This window comes from Anomaloglossus baeobatrachus, chromosome 3, assembly GCF_048569485.1.
Source record: "Anomaloglossus baeobatrachus isolate aAnoBae1 chromosome 3, aAnoBae1.hap1, whole genome shotgun sequence".
Classification (NCBI taxonomy): Eukaryota; Metazoa; Chordata; class Amphibia; order Anura; family Aromobatidae; genus Anomaloglossus; species Anomaloglossus baeobatrachus.
In genome coordinates this window covers 204,222,066-204,243,081 of record NC_134355.1, presented here as the reverse complement: position 1 = coordinate 204,243,081, position 21,016 = coordinate 204,222,066, and the positions used below count along the sequence as shown (strand labels likewise).

The 21,016-nt window shown below is 48.4% G+C and overlaps 1 protein-coding gene across 2 annotated transcripts in view; it reads left to right on the top strand.

The window, feature by feature from the left end:
• Window positions 1-21,016, top strand: part of SMOC2 (SPARC related modular calcium binding 2) — a 767,036-nt gene that overhangs the window by 165,197 nt on the left and 580,823 nt on the right. For both annotated transcript variants that reach the window (XM_075339692.1, XM_075339691.1), the window contains exon 2: window positions 13,401-13,569. In XM_075339692.1, coding sequence (XP_075195807.1) covers window positions 13,401-13,569 — 169 coding nt within the window. The remainder of the gene's footprint in view (window positions 1-13,400; window positions 13,570-21,016) is intronic.

The window sequence follows — 21,016 nt, the reverse complement described above, 5'->3', positions numbered from 1 at the left end:
GCTGCATAACTGCATGCGTCCTGCGTCCCCAGCATAATCTATGAAGATTATGCAGGAGACGTGCGCACATGGCATATTGGGGCGGAGCACGTTCTAAGAAGTGACATGTCACTTATTCCGTGCGCTCTGCATGCATCCCGCGCTCTGTCTATGGGAGGGGCTGCACTCAGAGCGCATGAAATCGGCTTTTATTTTTTCCATTACGGACTCTTTCTGCAGCGATTTGAAGCGCACGTGTGCTGTTCAAATCGCTGCAGAAATTTCTGCACGGACAGAACGCTACATGCGCACATAGCCAGACACCGTGTGACACTTACTGTGTACTATACACTGTATATGTGTACACACATACAAAAAATTAATATATACAAATATAGACAAACATACTGAATACTGCATATGTAGACACACCAATAAGTATACATATACTTACCAGGTCCTGCTGTTTCACTTGTATAGATCCCAGAACAGTCGTTTAGAGTCAGCCATGATGTGGAGAAGGAAGATATAGACAGGACAGCAGGCCACTCCCGGACCCCAGCATTTGTACACTGCTGTGCACCACTCCCTCTCCCTGTCAACTGCTGACTTGACTCTGCCAGGAGAGAGAGGGAGAAAGACTGGGAGACTACAAGGGGTGTTCCACTTTTTTCACTGTAAGTAATGCTGGGAGCCCCCTTTCTGGGTGGGGACCTTGGGAATTTGCCCAGTTTGCCACCCCCTTTTCCACCCATAACATCGGCCCTCGCTCTAAGATCAAAAGGCTGTTCTTCAAAACTTTCTAACAAGCTATTTATCCTATGCAATCTGAATAATGGGCTGTACAGTAAGGATCTTTTTTCATGGTTTGTGTGATAGCTATTATACATATTTCCACTAACACCAGAAAAATGGAAATAACATTTGCAGATAAATTAACAAATCAAATTCTTGTGTTGGTTGCCATAAAAATGTCGTTACATTCTGACATCTAAACCATATACAATTGAAGGAAGCATTGTTTCTAAAATGCTTCAAGTAAGCAAAAGTAGTAATAAAAGAAAAATGTAGTAGTACCGTATTAGTGTCAGATGCATTTATGATATCTGAAAATCCGTGTTGCATTAAACAGTACTCATCTGTGAGTTTTTCACAGAGGTGTTTTATTATGAAAATGTGTGCCTGAGCAAATAGTTTTCTAGACGCAATGAATGAGGATCATTGTAGCAATGAAGTCCATGCACAATTTAGACACGGTATACACCGTTGTCAATCATTTATGAGTAACAGGTTTTATGCTGTTATAAATATATCTCAGTCTGGCCTTATAACCAGTAATGGTAGTGTGTTTACCTAGATGGCAAAGATGTAAAGTCTTAAAGGGGTTGTTTCAAATCCATAAATAGGTAAAATTGCAAAGTGCTTGTTAGAGTACCCTTTTAAAGGAAATGTTACCATGGTTTTTTTTATGTAGTATACAATTCCTATAAGGAAAATGCTACAAAAAAACACCTTTGACTGATTGTCTTTATCCATCGATTCCCATTGTCCTGTTATTTGTGGTTTATAAATGCTGTCTGCAACTCTCATTAGTCATTAAAAGATGTGCAAAGTGAAGATCTTTCTAAATTGTAAAAAAAGCACTTGTGCAGCCAATCACAGTGCTGCTTACATTATACCAGAGTAGTTTAAGAAATGAAGTGAGGGTTTGGTTGTTGAGGCCAAGACTATTTTTTATTTTTTAGACTTTTTAAACAAATTCTTTGGATGTAGAAAAATGAAGAACTTGGAGCATTTGGAGAAATTCTAGCTACTGCACAAAGCCAGCTGTTTTTGTTAAACTTACAGCAAATGATTTGGCATGCTGATTTTCTTGGCACATCTTATTCACAAGACAAATATGCATAGATGAGGTAAAGTAAGAACCAATAACATGCCATATTAATCCACAGTTTCTTTACCCTCACATTGTAGTTGAAAAATTACATGTCTAACTAATGTACAGTACTGTGCAAAATTGTTAGGCAGGTGTGGAAATAATGCTGTAAACTAAGAATGCTTCAAAAATTAACAAAAGAGAATCTAAGTCAAATAAATATTTAGTGTGAACCCAAGGGCGACAGGCTGACCCCCGGCCCGACCATCACTAGTAAGACAGGTGTGTTATTGGGGCAGAGCGTGGATGGCAGGGGCACATTCATGTCAGCATTCTTCCTCAGCTCTCCAGCTCCCTTTTCACTCACATTAAAGAGGCGGTTGCAGACAGCAGATAAACCAAACACCAATTTATTGCATAGAGCTTCCATTCTTTGTCTGCAGCAGGTTTACTTCAGTACGTTCTACATTACAGTTTCTTTTTACAAACGGTTCTCTTTTTCCTCCAGACACTTTCCTTTGCCTGCAGGGGCCAAGTGTTATCCCCCTGGTAGCTGCACTCCAATCCCGGGTTTAGTCCAGCCCTATCCTAGGGGTTTCTTTTAGACTATGGGATGGCTCCAGTACTCACTACTGGCTCCGGACTAGTTACGACTTCTCCACTCTTCCTCAAGGGTTTTCTCTGCTTTCTCGTTACGGGCATTCCCGTATTCAGAAGGTCACTTTTACAGGCGTTCCTGCTGACCTCCACTCCCCTGCCACAGCACCCACTGCTACACTCTGCTGCGTCACCTCAGACTGAGCTCACTCGCATGTCAGATCTGACTGTACTCTGCCCTGCATTCAGAGCCCATCCCCACCTAGGCTGCCTTGCCCCTCCTTCCCTGCCACTGTTACAAGGGGAACCACTACTCTACACTGGCACACTACACCGTGTATTAACTAACACAACAGATAACATTTTACCATCACTGTCAACATTTGCCACCACACCATGTGGCATCTTCAGGTGGGGATTCTCTTTCCCGGCTCGGGGGTCCGACTACCCCCTTACACAGGCATAATACATTGCAATGCTTGTGCATGCTTTTATTGCCAGCAATCAGAGTAATAAAAGTTAATGTACCATAGAGGGACTAAGTAAAAAAATAAAAACAAAATTTAAAAAAATTGTATTAATATCAGAAAATAAAGAACAAAGAAAATAAAAAATGATATCAATAAATACGTATATTTATGTAAAAACAAGAATAAACAAAAAATGCACATATTTGGTATCACCATGTCCAGAACAACCCAGCCTATAAAACTGTTACACTATTTAACTCCTTCAGCGAGCACTGAAAATAAACAACATGGCAAATAAACTATGCTTTTTCATAAAGCCGCTGAACAAAAATTGGGATAAAACTCAATTAAAAAGACGAATGTAAATAAAAATGGTTTCGTCCTGCATAAAAAAGCCACAGACAGCTCTATCAGTTTCATTGTGCAAAACCAGCAAAACATAGAAAAATATAAACATGGTATAGCTGTAATCAAAGTGACATGAAGAATAAAACTGTCATATCTCTTTTATCATATGGTGAACTGTTACGAGGGGGACCCGGGGAAGCGTGCCAAGATGGGAAATGGACTGCTTCCGCCGGTCAAGGTCCACTGTGCGGTGTAAGGGACCGCCGCTATGGTGGGTGAAGAGTGAGCGGGTTGCTGCTAGCGATCGTCTGGAATGTCACAGACGATCTATGTACACCGATCTGCCCTAACCCGTGAGGGTTGTATGGCACAGATCTCACGGCTCGGTGTACCTGTTGCACGGGGAAGCACAGAGGTGCCCACGCACGTGTGCCAGTGGAAGTCACGAGAATATGGCACGAGGGTAGCACAGAGGTGCCCACGCACGTGTGCTTTCAATAACCAGGTGAGTCCAATGGAGACTTGAGGAGCTCACCTGGGACAGGAACACGGCCTGTTGACGGGGGTACTGCCGGAGCAGCAAGGCAGGAACACGGCCTGCAAACGAGGTACTGCCGGAGCAGCAAGGGCCAAGCCCACAAGAGACAGTAATGCCTGAGCAGTGGCGTGGCAGCACGCTGCCAGACATCCAAACATAGAAGGACGGTCACGCGCCGCCATGATGGCAGGGGGAGCTTTTAAGGAGGTGCAGCTCCACCCGAGGGCGGGCGCGAGGCGGAGATGACGGACTTGACCCAATCAGGGTCCACGACGTCCCAGCCTGGCCAGTCAGGATTCACCACGTCACCAGCCTTGTCATCAAGCCATGTGACGTCAGTGAGCGAATCAGGACCCACCACGCCTTGCACATGCTCACCCTCCTGCCTCTGGGAAATAGAGGCGGGATCCTCGGTCTCACAATGTGGAGAGATAACGGGAATCTCACTGCTTCCCTGAGCAGTAAACCTCTGCACATTGCGCAGCCTCGCAGACCTTCGGGGCCGCTGAGCAGGAGAGTCTGCGGCAGGCCAGGAATGGGAGATCGCTTCACTCCTTGTAACAGGCGAACCACTTGGTGTCACCCTTCTGCTGCCTCTCTGAGAAGGTCTCTCCTGCACACTGCGCAGTCTGGCAGACCTTCGGCGCTGCTGAGCAGGAGTGCTCGTGGCAGGCAAGGAATGGGAGACTGCCTCAGTCCTTGCCTCAGGAGAGCCACGAGATGTAACATTACCCCCCCGTCTAGGCCCCCCCCCTGTCCGTGCTCGAAGGCCGCTATCAAACCCGGGGCGCGGATATGATCCTCCAACTCCCAGGATCTATGCTCCGGACCACGGCCGGCCCACTCCACGAGGTAGTACCTCTTGCCCTGTATGACTTTTGTCTCCACAAGTTTTGCCACCTCAGGGTCGTCGGACGGGGAGTCGGTTTGAGCCGGCAGGGACCCCGAGAATTTATTAAGTCGTACGGGTTTCAGGAGGGACACGTGAAAGGTGTTGGCTATAGCCCAGCGTGGAGGGAGCTGGAGTCGATATGCCACTGGGTTTACCTGCTGTAGTACTTTAAACGGACCCAGATACCTAGGGGCGAATTTGGCTGCCTGTACCCGTAGGTTAACATTCTTAGAGGACAGCCATACTAGGTCACCAGGGGCGAAGGATGGTGCAGGGCGGCGGCGAACATCAGCTGTTGTCACCATCCGGTCTTTAGCCCTTTTAAGAGCCTCTTGGGTGTCATCCCAGATCTCCCGGGCCTTGGTCGCCCAATCCTCCACTCTAGTATCGGGTGACGTAATGGGCATCGGAACCGGGATTCTGGGATGTTGTCCGTTATTGAGTAGGAACGGAGTCTGGCCAGAGGATTCATGGACCGAATTGTTAATGGCAAATTCGGCCCAAGGAAGGAGGTTAGCCCAGTTGTCGTGGTGCGCGGATATAAAATGGCGGAGGTAAGTTACCAAGGTCTGATTAGTCCTCTCCACTAGTCCATTGGTCTCGGGATGGTATGCGGAGGAGATGTTCAGCTCTATCTGCAGGAGCTTACAGAGCTCTCTCCAGAAGCGAGACGCGAACTGGGGACCCCGGTCGCTCACCACCTTGTCAGGCATGCCATGCAACCTAAATACATGCCGAATGAACAAGGTGGCGAGAGCACGTGACGTCGGGAGTCGTGGGAGAGGCACCAAGTGGACCATTTTAGAGAAGTGGTCCGTGATGACCCATACGACCCTGTGCCCTGCTGACTTGGGCAGATCTCCCAGGAAGTCCATCCCCACCACTTCCCAGGGACGATCCGGCACTGGCAGTGGGTGAAGAAGACCTGCCGGTCTCTGCCGGGACGGCTTATTCCGAGCACACGACATACAGGCTCCCACATATTCCTGTATGTCCTGGGGTAGTCTCGGCCACCAATAATGCCTGGTCACCAGGTCTCTGGTCCTTTTGACCCCGAAGTGACCCCCGACCTTGGAGGCATGGGCCCACGATAGCACCTCGTTCCGTAGTTCAGGGGGAACGAGGGTTTTGCCAGGTGGCACCTGGTCCAAAGAAGTGGGAGTGACCATCCTCAAGCTGTCCGGGGGTAGTATAAGACGAGGCTCCTCCTCGTCCTCCTCCAACACAACCATACAACATGACAAGGCATCGGCCCGTACGTTCTTCTCACCGGCCAGGTGGCGGATAATAAAGCGGAACCGGGAGAAGAATAAAGACCAACGGGCCTGCCTTGGGTTCAGGCGTTGTGCTGTCTGGAGGTATGTGAGGTTTTTGTGGTCAGAAAAAACGTCAAATGGATGCTTCGCACCCTCCAGGAGATGCCGCCATTCCTGGAATGCTAGTTTCATCGCCAGTAACTCCCTATCCCCTATGGAGTAGTTCCTCTCGGCCGGAGAAAAGGTCTTGGAGAAAAAGAAACACGGATGTTTCCTTCCTCGTTCGTTTTTCTGGTACAGGACTGCACCTGCACCGACCGAAGAGGTGTCTACCTCCAGTAGGAAGGGTTTGGAGATGTCTGGACGATGAAGGATGGGAGCTCTGGAGAAGTGAGTTTTGAGAGTGTGAAATGCCTCTACCGTTTCCCGTGTCCATGCTTTGGGATTAGCGCCCTTGCGGGTAAGGGCAATGATGGGTGCTGCCACCGTCGAGAAGTTGGGAATGAACTGGCGATAATAATTGATAAACCCCAAGAATTGCTGGATCGCCTTCAACGAGCGGGGCTCAGGCCAGTTCATCACTGTCTCCAACTTCCCCGGATCCATTGCTAACCCCTGACTGGACACTATGTACCCCAGGAACGGCAAGGATTCCTGTTCAAAAACGCACTTTTCCAGCTTAGCATATAACGAATGGGTGCGGAGCCTCTTAAGTACTCGGATGACATCCCTCCGATGGGTGGTAAGATCGGGGGAGAAGATAAGAATGTCATCCAGGTATGCAACCACGGAAAGATACAAATCCCGGAAAATGTCATTCACAAAGTCTTGAAATACGGCGGGGGCATTGCAGAGTCCGAAGGGCATTACTAGATACTCGTAGTGACCGTCCCTGGTGTTAAAGGCGGTCTTCCACTCATCGCCCTTTCGGACTCGCACTAGATTATACGCCCCGCGTAGATCCAGCTTTGTGAAGACCTTTGCCCCGCGGAATTGATCAAATAGCTCAGTAATGAGGGGCAAAGGGTATTTGTTCTTGATCGTGATTGCATTTAATCCCCTGTAATCGATACAGGGGCGCAGATCCCCTTCCTTCTTCTGCACAAAAAAGAACCCTGCACCAGCCGGTGAAATAGACTTGCGAATGAACCCCTTCGCCAGGCTGTCCTGAATATATTTGGACATAGCCTCCGTCTCTGGAGCAGAGAGTGGATACACTCTGCCCCTAGGGGGCTCGGAGCCTGGTTTCAGGTCTATTCGGCAATCATATGGCCGGTGGGGAGGAAGAGTATCTGCGGCCCTTTTGGAAAAGACATCCCTGTAGGCCTCATAAGGTGTCGGTAAACCCGGCCCCTCAGTATTCCCTGAGGACCCAACCGACCTAATGGTAGCGGGTGGTTCGGTAGTCACGAGGTGCTCTCTACAGGATCCTGCCCAGGATGAGATCTCCCCTGTTGCCCAGTTGAGTATAGGAGCATGCTGTCTCAACCAGGGAAGGCCCAGTAGGATCTCATCCGTCCCCCCTGGAAGCACCAGGAAGGACACCTGCTCATGGTGTCCCGGTGGTACATCCATCCTGAGAGGGATGGTGATCTGGGTGATAGGATCGAGTAGTATGGACCCGTCGACTACCCGGACCCTGAGTGGCTTGGGCAACAGAACCAGGGGAACTGAGTATCGGGTTGCCAGGGAGGTCGAGATGAAATTGCCTTCAGCGCCTGAGTCCAAGCAAGCCAGGGCAGAGAAGAGAGTAGTGCCGAACTGCAACTGGGCGCTGATAGTCAACCTAGAGGGAGAAGTAGCGTCTAGAGTCCCCCCTCTGATAGAAACTAGACGCTGTCTTTTCCCGACGGTTTGGGACATAGAGTAGCTATGTGTCCCCTCTGCCCACAGGAAAAGCAGATGACACAAGACAGAGAACCTGGGGCAGAGGAGACCACCTTGGACGCCTCCATTGACTCCACGGAGTCGCCTACCGGACTGGCTGGGGGACCTGTCTGATGGAAGACGGGAGTCAGACGCTTTTTAGGCCGAGAAGACGTGGGTGCTGAAGAGACCTCGAGCCTTCGCTCCGCCTGGCGGATGTCTATGTGAGAGGCAACCTGAATCAAGGACTCTAAAGTGGCAGGCACCTCACGTGTGGCCAGTGCGTCTTTGACAAACCCTGCCAGGCCCTCCCAAAACACAGGGACAAGGACCTTATCCGGCCAGTCCAGCTCTGCGGCCAGTGTCCTAAAGTGTACAGCAAAGTCCCCGACTGAAGCAGACCCTTGCCGAAGTCGTAGGGACGCAGCGCGGAATCGTGGGTGACTTGAGGCCCAAGGAACACCATTCTCATGGCCCCAAGATAAGCTGCTAAGTTATTCACCACACGATCTCCGCGCTCCCACAACGGCGTGGACCACTTCAGCGCTCTCCCTGTGAGCAGGGACTGGACGAAGGCTACCTTCGCCTTCTCGGTAGCGTAAAGAGTCGCGGACAGCTCTAAGTAGGTGGTAACCTGGTTTATAAAACCACGGCACTCAGAGCTGTTGCCGCTAAAGCGCTCTGGAAGCGCAAGGCGAGGAGACCTTCCACCCAATAGCACAGCCTGGGTAGCCGCCTGGGTGGCGACTGTCGTCAGAGTAGTCTTATCGGAGGAAGACTGCTCCACTGCTGCCAATCGTGACTCCAACTGCTGCACATAACGCAGCAACTGCTGCTGCTCTTCAGCCATAGCCAGACCTTTGGCGTGACCGTAATGTTACGAGGGGGACCCGGGGAAGCGTGCCAAGATGGGAAATGGACTGCTTCCGCCGGTCAAGGTCCACTGTGCGGTGTAAGGGACCGCCGCTATGGTGGGTGAAGAGTGAGCGGGTTGCTGCTAGCGATCGTCTGGAATGTCACAGACGATCTATGTACACCGATCTGCCCTAACCCGTGAGGGTTGTATGGCACAGATCTCACGGCTCGGTGTACCTGTTGCACGGGGAAGCACAGAGGTGCCCACGCACGTGTGCCAGTGGAAGTCACGAGAATATGGCACGAGGGTAGCACAGAGGTGCCCACGCACGTGTGCTTTCAATAACCAGGTGAGTCCAATGGAGACTTGAGGAGCTCACCTGGGACAGGAACACGGCCTGTTGACGGGGGTACTGCCGGAGCAGCAAGGCAGGAACACGGCCTGCAAACGAGGTACTGCCGGAGCAGCAAGGGCCAAGCCCACAAGAGACAGTAATGCCTGAGCAGTGGCGTGGCAGCACGCTGCCAGACATCCAAACATAGAAGGACGGTCACGCGCCGCCATGATGGCAGGGGGAGCTTTTAAGGAGGTGCAGCTCCACCCGAGGGCGGGCGCGAGGCGGAGATGACGGACTTGACCCAATCAGGGTCCACGACGTCCCAGCCTGGCCAGTCAGGATTCACCACGTCACCAGCCTTGTCATCAAGCCATGTGACGTCAGTGAGCGAATCAGGACCCACCACGCCTTGCACATGCTCACCCTCCTGCCTCTGGGAAATAGAGGCGGGATCCTCGGTCTCACAATGTGGAGAGATAACGGGAATCTCACTGCTTCCCTGAGCAGTAAACCTCTGCACATTGCGCAGCCTCGCAGACCTTCGGGGCCGCTGAGCAGGAGAGTCTGCGGCAGGCCAGGAATGGGAGACCGCTTCACTCCTTGTAACAGGCGAACCACTTGGTGTCACCCTTCTGCTGCCTCTCTGAGAAGGTCTCTCCTGCACACTACGCAGTCTGGCAGACCTTCGGCGCTGCTGAGCAGGAGTGCTCGTGGCAGGCAAGGAATGGGAGACTGCCTCAGTCCTTGCCTCAGGAGAGCCACGAGATGTAACAGTGAACCACACAAGAAAACCCCAAAATATGATTCCTTTCACAGGGTCAGTGATAACTAATGGTCTCCAACCAAACACAAGGGGATTATTAACAGTTCAAATGTTGGGATTTAACTTAAAATGTAACTTTTATTAGTCTAGTTAAATATGTAACCTATAGTGCCCTACAGAGAGCCGTGCAAACTTTATTGTGAGAACGAAATGCATGTTTAACAGCAGCAGGCCAGTCAGGCTAAGACCTATCTAGGAACAGTATCCTAAATATCTAGGTTGGGCTGTCTAATCTAAGGTTATGCATGACAAGTGTGGTAATCCTCCGTCTAGTCTTTACTATGACGTAAGTGCGGGGGATTGAACCAACACTGCACCTCCATCTATTCTTGGACACATGGATTTGTGATATTAATCAGTCAATCAGCAGATCTAGATGGTCCTTGTGCAATAGATCACCTATGGGACCATCATGATCATAACATTTTTTGCTATATCTGATTGCTGTGGGTGTCCATAGGACTAAGCCTGACTGACCAGCTGCTGTTAAACGTGCATCTCGTTCTCACAATAAAGTTTGAACGGCACTGCTTTAACATTTAGTGGTGCTCTCTATAGGGCAGTATAGGTCACATTTTTAACTAGACTTAATAAAAGTTACATTTTAAGTTAAACCCCAACATTTGAACTGTGAAATAACAAAATATGATTCCTGAATTGCTATTTATGTTCTTCTGCCTACTAAAAAGCGTAATAGAAACCGATCAAAACACGTGCTCAAAGATGGTATCAATAAAAACGTCAGTTCATTGTGCAAAAAACAAGCCCTTACATGACTCTTTCAGCAGAAATACAGAAAAATTATAGCTCTCAAAATATGGTAATGCAAAAACTTTATGTAAACAGAAGCATTTCTTAGTATGTGATAGTAGCCAAACAGAAAAGAACAATAAAAATCTGTATCGCTGCAATCTCACTGACCTCAAGAATAAAGCCTTCTAATAACTTACACTGCACGAGAAACTAAGAAATAAAACCAATTCTTGACCTGCTGTTTATTCTGCCTCAAAGAGGTTGCAGTAAGGCTCGGCTCACATACATCTTGTGCTCTGCGCTGAGTGCATCAGGGCTTCTGTGTAAAGTTGTGAAATAAGTAAGTGGCGCCCTGGACAAGCCAGGACATCACAGATACTGCAACAACACACCCCACACCCCGGCTAGGCACATCAAGGTCAGACAAAAATCCTTGTTGCCTCCCTCCAGGGGCTGATGTCCACACCAGGGGGTGGAGCCAGGCAGTTGGCCCCACCCACCGAGGAGTTCACAGCCCTGCAGGCGGGAAAAGGAAGGAGTTGAGGGGAGAGTTCAGTTTGAAGTTGAGGAGTGAAGTGGTAGCGGAGCAGACTCACCGTGTCCAGGTGCGTGGCCCGGGCACATACAGCAAGTTTGGCAAACGGTGGTGACTGTCTGCAGGAGGAGCTGATTGACGTGAACCGTAAGGACCGGTGACGGGTGGTGGCCCGCCGGTACCGGATCGGGGAGCGAAGAGAAGCCAGCATCATTCGGCAGGGCCTACGGACCCCGACCAGGCTTGGAGTCGCCGTAAAACCGGTCAAATCAGTTAGCGAAGGGAACCTCCGGGGTTTTCCAGCAGTCAAGACCCAATTGAAGGCAACCGCTCAAACCGTGAAGGGAAATACAGTCACCGCCAAGGCTACAGTTCCCAGGGCCAGAGCCTGCGGGCAAAAGGGGCTCCCTCAGCATCCATCCAAGCTGGGGAGCGGGTTACTGGTGGAAAGCCACCAGAACCGAGAACATAACACAGGTGCAGGGAAAGGCTGTCACTGCCAACCTACCGGGAGAAGAACCACCGCAGCCGTCTGTGGGACCCGTCCATCCAGCCGTTTGTTTTACCGGAGACTTTGCATTCATCATTGGCTGAGTGAGTACCACTGTGCCGTGCGGCACCGCGCTGCCCCCGCGACCCTGCACCTCACCAGGCCCCGTAACCCACCTGCCATTCCTCCCTCACTGGGCCCCGGGACAACCAACCCCCTACCCACAGAGGGGAAGAACAACATCTAAGCTGCTCCCTGTCATCGCTCCCGGGATCCCCGTCCAGAGCAGTGGTGGTGTCACAACCTCACCACAACCGTGGGTGGCGTCACGGACAATAAATCCCCAAAACCATTCCCCTTTTCACTCACAGGCGAGGAGCGCCGCTCGAGTCCCCGGATCCGGCCCACCGCTCGAGCCACCGAGCAGCAAGCGAAGCAACAGCAGTGCCGGACCCGAGCGTGGTGAGCGCAGCGTCCCCTCCCCGCCCATGAAAACTTGGCGTCACGAACAGGATCTTACCGCTCTGCCGTCTGGTAGAGGTGCACCTTGTGACTGCCGGAGGTGTCCGGCCGAAAAATTTGAGAAGCCGCCATCTTGGGCGTGAAAAATCCCCGCTCGAGCGTCTCCTCGAGCAATGGAGGCGCAAAAGCCGAAACCCCGTCCCTGTAGAGGAGGAGCCAGAAAAAGACTAAGGGGGACGGAAACAAGATGTCTGCACCTGACGGAGCCGCTGGAGGAGCGACGGTCGCAGCCGCAGTGGCACCCGTGGATGGGAATGGGCCCGCTCAGGTCCCGGCCGCACTGGCGGGGGGCGCCGCGGCCCCAGCTCTCGCTCAGGTGATGCCGGTCTCCTTGCCCTATGTGCCCGGAGCTACCTGGCTGCCACAGTACGATGGGAAACCTGAAGCGTTGCAGGTCTTCCGGAAGAAGCTTAGCCCGCTATTAGAACTGTACCCCCTGACTGATAAGCAACGTGCAGCGGTAGTGCTGGGGCAGCTAACCGGCGCAGCTGAGCAGGAGGCGGAGACCTGGGCCGAGGGGTACCGGTCCTCTGTAGCCACCATCTTTGAGTCCTCCCTGGCCCAGGAGATGTGGTATGATCAGACCATGTACCTGTACGGTCAGACACGGGCATTACACAGTACATAGCAGGGACACATATATATCTCAGCACAGGAACATTTATCATTTAGTAACATTAGTTTGAAACATTGTACGGAAGTGCTGAGCAACCCTATATCTTGTGGTGCTTTGTCATTTTTTAGTCCTTCCTTTGATTTGCATTACAGACAATGCGAATTTATAGTGGTATGATTCTATCAATATGTAAAATAATTAATACAACCTGTAATACTACTATATTGTATGAACTACTCATTAAGCAATAAATAATTAACAGTAAGCAAATCGGGGAACATACAGTATATCACTCTAAATGACTTCAGAAGATTATGCTGTCAATTAAGTTTATCTTTTAGCACCTTCATTTTAGTGATGATATAATAGATTTGCAGGATCGGTAATCTGTGACCTTGGGACTTGAGACCTGCAAATCTTCTTACGTCCATGCACTCTTCTTTTGATTACCGGCCTGGTTGTATGTCATCATTGCTGGAGGATGCATATGTCACACCAGCCCGACTAATCAGAAGAGCTGGGAATGCTGGTAGATAAGCAGATTCACAGGCCTCCCATCCAACAGTCACTGGTAATTATTGATCTGGTCGATTCTCCCATCTTTAGTGCTGACCATTCCTTTTAACATTTTCTTCTCTTTTTGTAGTTTCTAAGAGTGGATCAAGACAAAGACAAGGAATGTAATTTGGATTGTGCCGGCACTCCTAAGCTTCTGTGTGCTTCTGACGGAAGAACATTCCTTTCAAGGTGTGAATTTCAGAGGGCCAAGTGTAAAGATTCTCAGCTGGAAATTGCGTATAGAGGAAGCTGTAAAGGTAAAATTATTTTTTAAATAAATACGTTAAGGTCTTATTTACGTGGCAGTATTTTAGTCATTGTCTTAATAAAAAAGCCTTTAATGTTTGTCCATATACATGTATACCATGTACATATGAGTATTCAGGACTTTATGATTGCTTTTGGACAAACATTAAAGGCTTTTTTATGAAGACACTCTGGATCTTCGTTTTTCCTACCTTTCCTTGCTGCTCCGTGGGCTGTGTCATCTGAATGGGTGAGCTGACTTTCATCGGTTCTGTTTATGTTAGCCATTACTTTAAATCAGTATTTGCACAGAATGAATCAAGCATCTGGAAGACATGCAAATCTACAGTATTATACTTTATCTGTGTAGGTTCCACTCATGGTTTTCGAAAACAATGACCTAAATCATGCGTGAATACTGCCTAATTTACCCTCTTTTATTTGTAAAAATTGTATATTTGGTTAAAATTAGGATCTCGTTATTAGTAGAGTTGAGCGCGGTTCGCGGTTCAAGGTTCTCCAGTTCTAGGCTCGAGTGATTTTGGGGCCTGTTCTAGATCGAACTAGAACTCGAGCTTTTTGCAAAAGCTCGATAGTTCTAGAAACGTTCGAGAACGGTTCTAGCAGCAAAAAAACAGCTAATTCCTAGCTGGCTTTCCGCTGTAATAGTGTAAGTCACTCTGTGAATCACACTATTATGACATTTCAGTGTATAGTGTGCGTGAACAGCGCCTTCAGATCACTGCTGTTTCTATAATGGCGATCGCCATTTTTTTTTTTTTTTTTCCTTGTCTTCCTTCCCTAAGCGCGCGCGTCTTGTGGGGCGGGCCAGCATGTCAGTCAATCCCAGACACACACACAGCTAAGTGGACTTTTAGCCAGAGAAGCAACGGCATGTGTGATAGGATGTCCATGTCACATGTCCCTGCATTATAAAACCGGACATTTTCCTCCAGGACGCCATTATCTCTTCTGCGTCTTTGGTGTCAGACATCACTGTCGCAGCTCCGTCCTTTGTCCTATCGCTGATACAGCTGTATGCGCTCCATACACAGCGCTGGACAGCTTAGGGAGAGCACTATCTATCAGTCCTTTTAAGGGCTCAAACCGGCAGGGTCAGAGCCATAGGTGACAGGTCCTGAAAACAGCGACAGTGTCTGTGTAGCAAAGGTCAGGGATTTCCTCCCTGCATTTCCCTATTAGGAGGGAATAGAAAGGCAGGCTTCCTTTCCTCTACCCAGAGCCCCACAATCCTGGCACTGTACCCTCCTGTCCTTCGCACACTCCAACTCATTATAACTAAGCCATTATACTAGCAAACACTCAGTGTACCTAGTGGCATCCTAAACGTGGCAATTGGACTTTGCTATAGTCCCACTAGTGCAAAGACATTTGCAGCACCTCTGCCTGCATTGCACACTCCAACTCATTATAACTAAGCCATTATACTAGCAAACACTCAGTGTACCTAGTGGCATCCTAAACGTGGCTATTGGACATTTGTCTAGTCACACTAGTGCAAAGACATTTGCAGCACCTCTGCCTGCATTGCACACTCCAACTCATTATAACTAAGCCATTATACTAGCAAACACTCAGTGTACCTAGTGGCATCCTAAATGTGGCTATTGGACATTTGTCTAGTCACACTAGTGCAAAGACATTTGCAGCACCTCTGCCTGCATTGCACACTACAACTCATTATAACTAAGCCATTATACTAGCAAACACTCAGTGTACCTAATGGCATCCTAAACGTGGCTATTGGACATTGCTATAGTCCCACTAGTGCAAAGACATTTGCAGCACCTCTGCCTGCATTGCACACTCCAACTCATTATAACTAAGCCATTATACTAGCAAACACTCAGTGTACCTAGTGGCATCCTAAACGTGGCTATTGGACATTTGTCTAGTCACACTAGTGCAAAGACATTTGCAGCACCTCTGCCTGCATTGCACACTCCAACTCATTATAACTAAGCCGTTATACTAGCAAACACTCAGTGTACCTAGTGGCATCCTAAACGTGGCTATTGGACTTTGCTATAGTCCCACTAGTGCAAAGACATTTGCAGCACCTCTGCCTGCATTGCACACTCCAACTCATTATAACTAAGCCATTATACTAGCAAACACTCAGTGTACCTAGTGGCATCCTAAACGTGGCTATTGGACATTTGTCTAGTCACACTAGTGCAAAGACATTTGCAGCACCTCTGCCTGCATTGCACACTCCAACTCATTATAACTAAGCCATTATACTAGCAAACACTCAGTGTACCTAGTGGAATCCTAAACGTGGCTATTGGACTTTGCTATAGTCCCACTAGTGCAAAGACATTTGCAGCACCTCTGCCTGCATTGCACACTCCAACTCATTATAACTAAGCCATTATACTAGCAAACACTCAGTGTGCCTAGTGGCATCCTAAACGTGGCTATTGGACATTTGTCTAGTCACACTAGTGCAAAGACATTTGCAGCACCTCTGCCTGCATTGCACACTCCAACTCATTATAACTAAGCCATTATACTAGTAAACACTCAGTGTACCTAGTGGCATCCTAAACGTGGCTATTGGACATTTGTCTAGTCACACTAGTGCAAAGACATTTGCAGCACCTCTGCCTGCATTGCACACTCCAACTCATTATAACTAAGCCATTATACTAGCAAACACTCAGTGTACCTAGTGGCATCCTAAACGTGGCTATTGGACTGTGCTATAGTCCCACTAGTGCAAAGACATTTGCAGCACCTCTGCCTGCATTGCACACTCCAACTCATTATAACTAAGCCATTATACTAGCAAACACTCAGTGTACCTAGTGGCATCCTAAACGTGGCTATTGGACATTTGTCTAGTCACACTAGTGCAAAGACATTTGCAGCACCTCTGCCTGCATTGCACACTCCAACTCATTATAACTAAGCCATTATACTAGCAAACACTCAGTGTACCTAGTGGCATCCTAAACGTGGCTATTGGACATTTGTCTAGTCACACTAGTGCAAAGACATTTGCAGCACCTCTGCCTGCATTGCACACTCCAACTCATTATAACTAAGCCATTATACTAGCAATTTTTGCTGCCAGTTTAAGGGCCGTAGTTGCATTGTCAGGGATATTTATTCTTTATTATTCTGCTGTTAATAAAGCTAGACCACCACTGCAATCTACACCACCTCTCAATTTTTACTACCACATTTTCAGTGCACAATCTTGTCGCAATCAACATGAGTGGCAAAATGACAGATGCTGGTGGAAAGGGGAAGAGGCGTGGTGGAAAAGGCAAAAAAGGTTTTGTCCGTGGGGAAGGTGCTCCATTATCATCTGCTGAAGATAGAGCATCTACCAGCAAAAGTAAGATGTCTACTACTTACCGTGGACAATCCGATGTGCTCCCTTTTTTACGGACATGAACAACAGGAACAAAGGTAGATGATGGCCAAAAAAGGAAAATGCTTGAATGGATCTCAAGTGGTCCAACAAGTGCCCTCTCAGCCACTTCAAGTACTGCATCCAAAAAACACCAGTCCTCTGAGTTGTCATCCCAATCAAACTTGCTTTCTCCCAGCTCTGAAGTCTCCATCAGCCCTGCACAGTATGGTGTAACTGAGATGGCTGAGTCTGCAGAGCTGTTCAATATATAGAATAGAATCTGGCTCACAAATATAAGTTAGGTGCCACCGAGAAAAAAGTCAGTAGTGTAAAGAGTCAGCTCGGGCACTCAAAGAATTGAAAAAAAAGGAGAATATTGATGTTTATTGATGCCAATTTTTATTCATGCAAAGGTCTGTGCTATTATGACGTTTCGGCCATACAATTTTGGCCTTTATCAAATAAATGTACTGAAAAAACAAAAGAAAAATACAATATCAAATCTCATAAACATGTACAATCAATTTTACACATAGTGCATACAACAAAAATATGGCCAATGTTCTTGACATTGAACAATTTGAAACAATAAACAAAAAACCATGATGTACACCTGTGTGAATCCTCAATTAATGATTATTCAATTAAGAGACCCTAGTATACATAATACATATGTATAAAGACATTATAATGAAGAAATACGTACCACAAGAAACGTATATGAGGTTAGACTGGTGAATTTAGGTTCACATATGCTGACCAATGATACCTTAGTGATCAACCTGAAGTAGAAAACAGACTCATCTTGAGAACATTATATGTACTTCATGTATAGGTGTATGCAGGGGACCGTAAGGACACATAAAGACTATGTAAGTTACAAAGAATTTGTTGTGAAATTTACCTTTGCTACTATCTATATGATATGTCACTTGGAGACCCAATGTTCATTAGCAAGCTGTGGTATATGGTCCGCTAAATGGCTTGAGATACAGAAAGAACGGTAAGAATTAGATTACAACCTCCATCCAGTGAAGGAGGGGGTGTTTGGGAAAGGGGGGGAAGGGGGGGGCCGAGGCCCACTACAGATTCAGTTACCATGTTGAGCACAAAGAGTAATGTAGTGTTACCTTAATTATCGTCATATAACCTCTCAAAGGGGCTCATGCTCATGTTGCTGCTGTACTATGGGACCAAGTTCCTTCACATATGAAGAATAAAAGACAAACTGAGAAACATGGAAAAGATGAGACATGTACAAAGGATGGGATTTTCGTCACTCACCACTATGTGTGTCCAGATAAATACAGCTTGTAGTCCTATAAATTTAGTCCATAGTATACTGTTAGAGACTCTTTAGGGAATGAAGGCCCTGTGTCTATCGCCTCCCTTTGAGAATCTATAAGTTTTATAGGATTATTAACGTGTCGTTAGCTTTTCTAAAAGGAGTATTAATAAGTCCTTATTAGTTACCTGGGTATGCCAGATGCAGTGGTGGTTCAGTGGGATTACACTGTCAATGTTCCTGTGAGCCCCGTATCTACAGCCCCCCTGTGAGGATCTGTAGGATTAACATAGTCAATAACCATATCACAGTGATCATTCCAAAAAAGAAAAGAGGGATAGTCCCCCTGTCCATTACCTGAGTACGCAATTGCAGTGGTGATTCCGTGGGGAAGAAAGCTGCGTGGTGACCGGAATAAAAATTGGCATCAATAAGCATCAATATTCTCCTTTTTTTTCAATTCTTTGAGTGCCCGAGCTGACTCTTTACACTGCAGAGCTGTTCAGTCACACTATAGCCTGGGAATCAGAGGTCTGCTCCCAAGCTACAGTGAGTACAGAACAGGAAATGGTCTGCAGTGATGCCCAGAACCTTTGTGACTCTGATTCAGGCCGTGAGGAACAAGTTTCTGAGCATAATGTTGACCCTTTGTCACAAACTGTAACACCTGTGGTTATAGACAATGAGGAACATACTGATGAAGATGAGACGCAGATACCCGATTGGGATGACAACTTAAATATTCGGTCAGGGCAACAAGAGGCTCGGTCTGAGGGGGAGGGGAGTGCAAACACAACATATGATGATGAAGTTCTAGATCCCACCTACTGTCAACCCACAGTCAGGCACTCGAGGAGGTCAACAGAGGTGGTGGAGGAGGATGCAACTGATGACGAAGTTACCTTGCGCCTTCCTGGACAGAGTCGGAGTACTGGTAGCACGTCTACAACGGCATCCTCAGCCACCACTCTGCCTCTGAGCATTATTCGGGGTGGATCAACAGGTCGCATGGCCTCTAAGCCTTGCCTAGCCTGGTCCTTTTTTGACATAGAAAAAGATCGCTCAAATTATGTGATCTGTAAAATTTGTCATGGTTCTCTTAGTAGAGGTCAAAACCTCAGCAGTTTGACAACTTCTTCCATGAATCGTCACATGAATAAATATCATATGGCCCGGTGGGAAGCTCACCGTGCTGCAATGCGGCCTAGCGGAGCGAACCATCCACCGCCTGCCCCTTCCAGTGCATCCGCGCGCTCGTCATCTTCTAGGACTGTGGGGACAGCTGTCACACCTGTTTTTCCACCCACAACTTCCACCACTGTAACCGCAACAGGCAGTTTGCTTGGTAGGTCGTCAGTTGGTTTGGAAGGGGAAACAAGTGAGTGTGTACAGCTCTCTCAGACATCGATAGCACCAACGTTGGATGAAGGCAACATCATGTCTCCGCCTGCACTTTCCTCACAAACCTGCATTTTTCCAGGGACACCCTACTCAACACCGTCTACACACAGCAGCCAGATCTCTGTCCCTCAGATGTGGTCAAATAAAAGGCTACTTCCTGCGACCCATGACAAAGCTAAGAGGTTGACTCTATCCCTCTGTAAGCTGTTGGCTACCGAAATGCTGCCTTTCCGCCTAGTGGACACACAGGATTTTAGAGACCTTATGTCTGTCGCTGTGCCCCAGTACCAGATGCCTAGTCGCCACTACTTCTCTAAGAAAGGTGTGCCCGCGCTACACCAGCATGTCGCACACAACATCACCGCTTCATTGAGAAACTCTGTGTGTGAACGGGTGCATTTCACCACCGATACTTGGACCAGTAAGCATGGACAGGGACGTTACATGTCGCTCACTGGGCACTGGGTAACTATGGTGATAGATGGTGAAGGGTCTGCTGCACAAGTCTTGCCGTCCCCACGACTTGTGTGTCAGTCCTCTGTCTGTCCAAGTTCCGCCACTGCTTCTGCATCCTCCACCTCATCTGGGTCCTCCACTTCCGCCCCAAGCCTGCCTGGTCAGGCCACCAGCGTTCTCACTGCGCAGAAGGAATCACGCACCCCTCATTACTATGCTGGCAGCAGAGCGCAACGGCATCAGGCGGTCTTTAGCTTGACATGTCTTGGGAATAAGAGTCACACAGCTGAGGAGTTGTGGTCAGCTCTGCGGTCCGAGTTTAATAAATGGTTGTCTCCACTCAACCTGCAGCCTGGTAAGGCCGTGTGCGACAATGCTGCAAACCTGGGTGCGGTCCTTCACCTGGGCAAGGTGACACACGTACCTTGTATGGCTCACGTGTTGAACCTTGTCGTGCAGCAATTTTTAACACACTATCCCGGCCTAGATGGCCTTCTGAACAGGGCACGAAAACTGTCTGCTCACTTCCGCCGTTCAAGCGCCGCAGCTGAGCGACTTGCATCGCTCCAGAAGTCTTTCGGCCTGCCGGTTCATCGCCTGAAATGCGATGTGGCGACACGCTGGAATTCAACTCTCCACATGTTACAGCGACTGTGGCAGCACCGCCGTGCCCTGGTGCAATACGTCATGACGTATAGCCTGGGCCAACGAGATGCAGAGGTGGGGCAGATCACCCTGATGGAGTGGTCTCAGATCAAGGACCTATGCACCCTTCTGTACAGTTTCGACATGGCGACGAATATGTTTAGCGCTGACAATGCCATTATCAGCATGACGATTCCAGTCATTTACATGCTGGAGCACACGCTAAACACTATTCGGAGTCAGGGGGTAGGACAACAGGAAGGGGATGAACTACAGGAGGATTCAT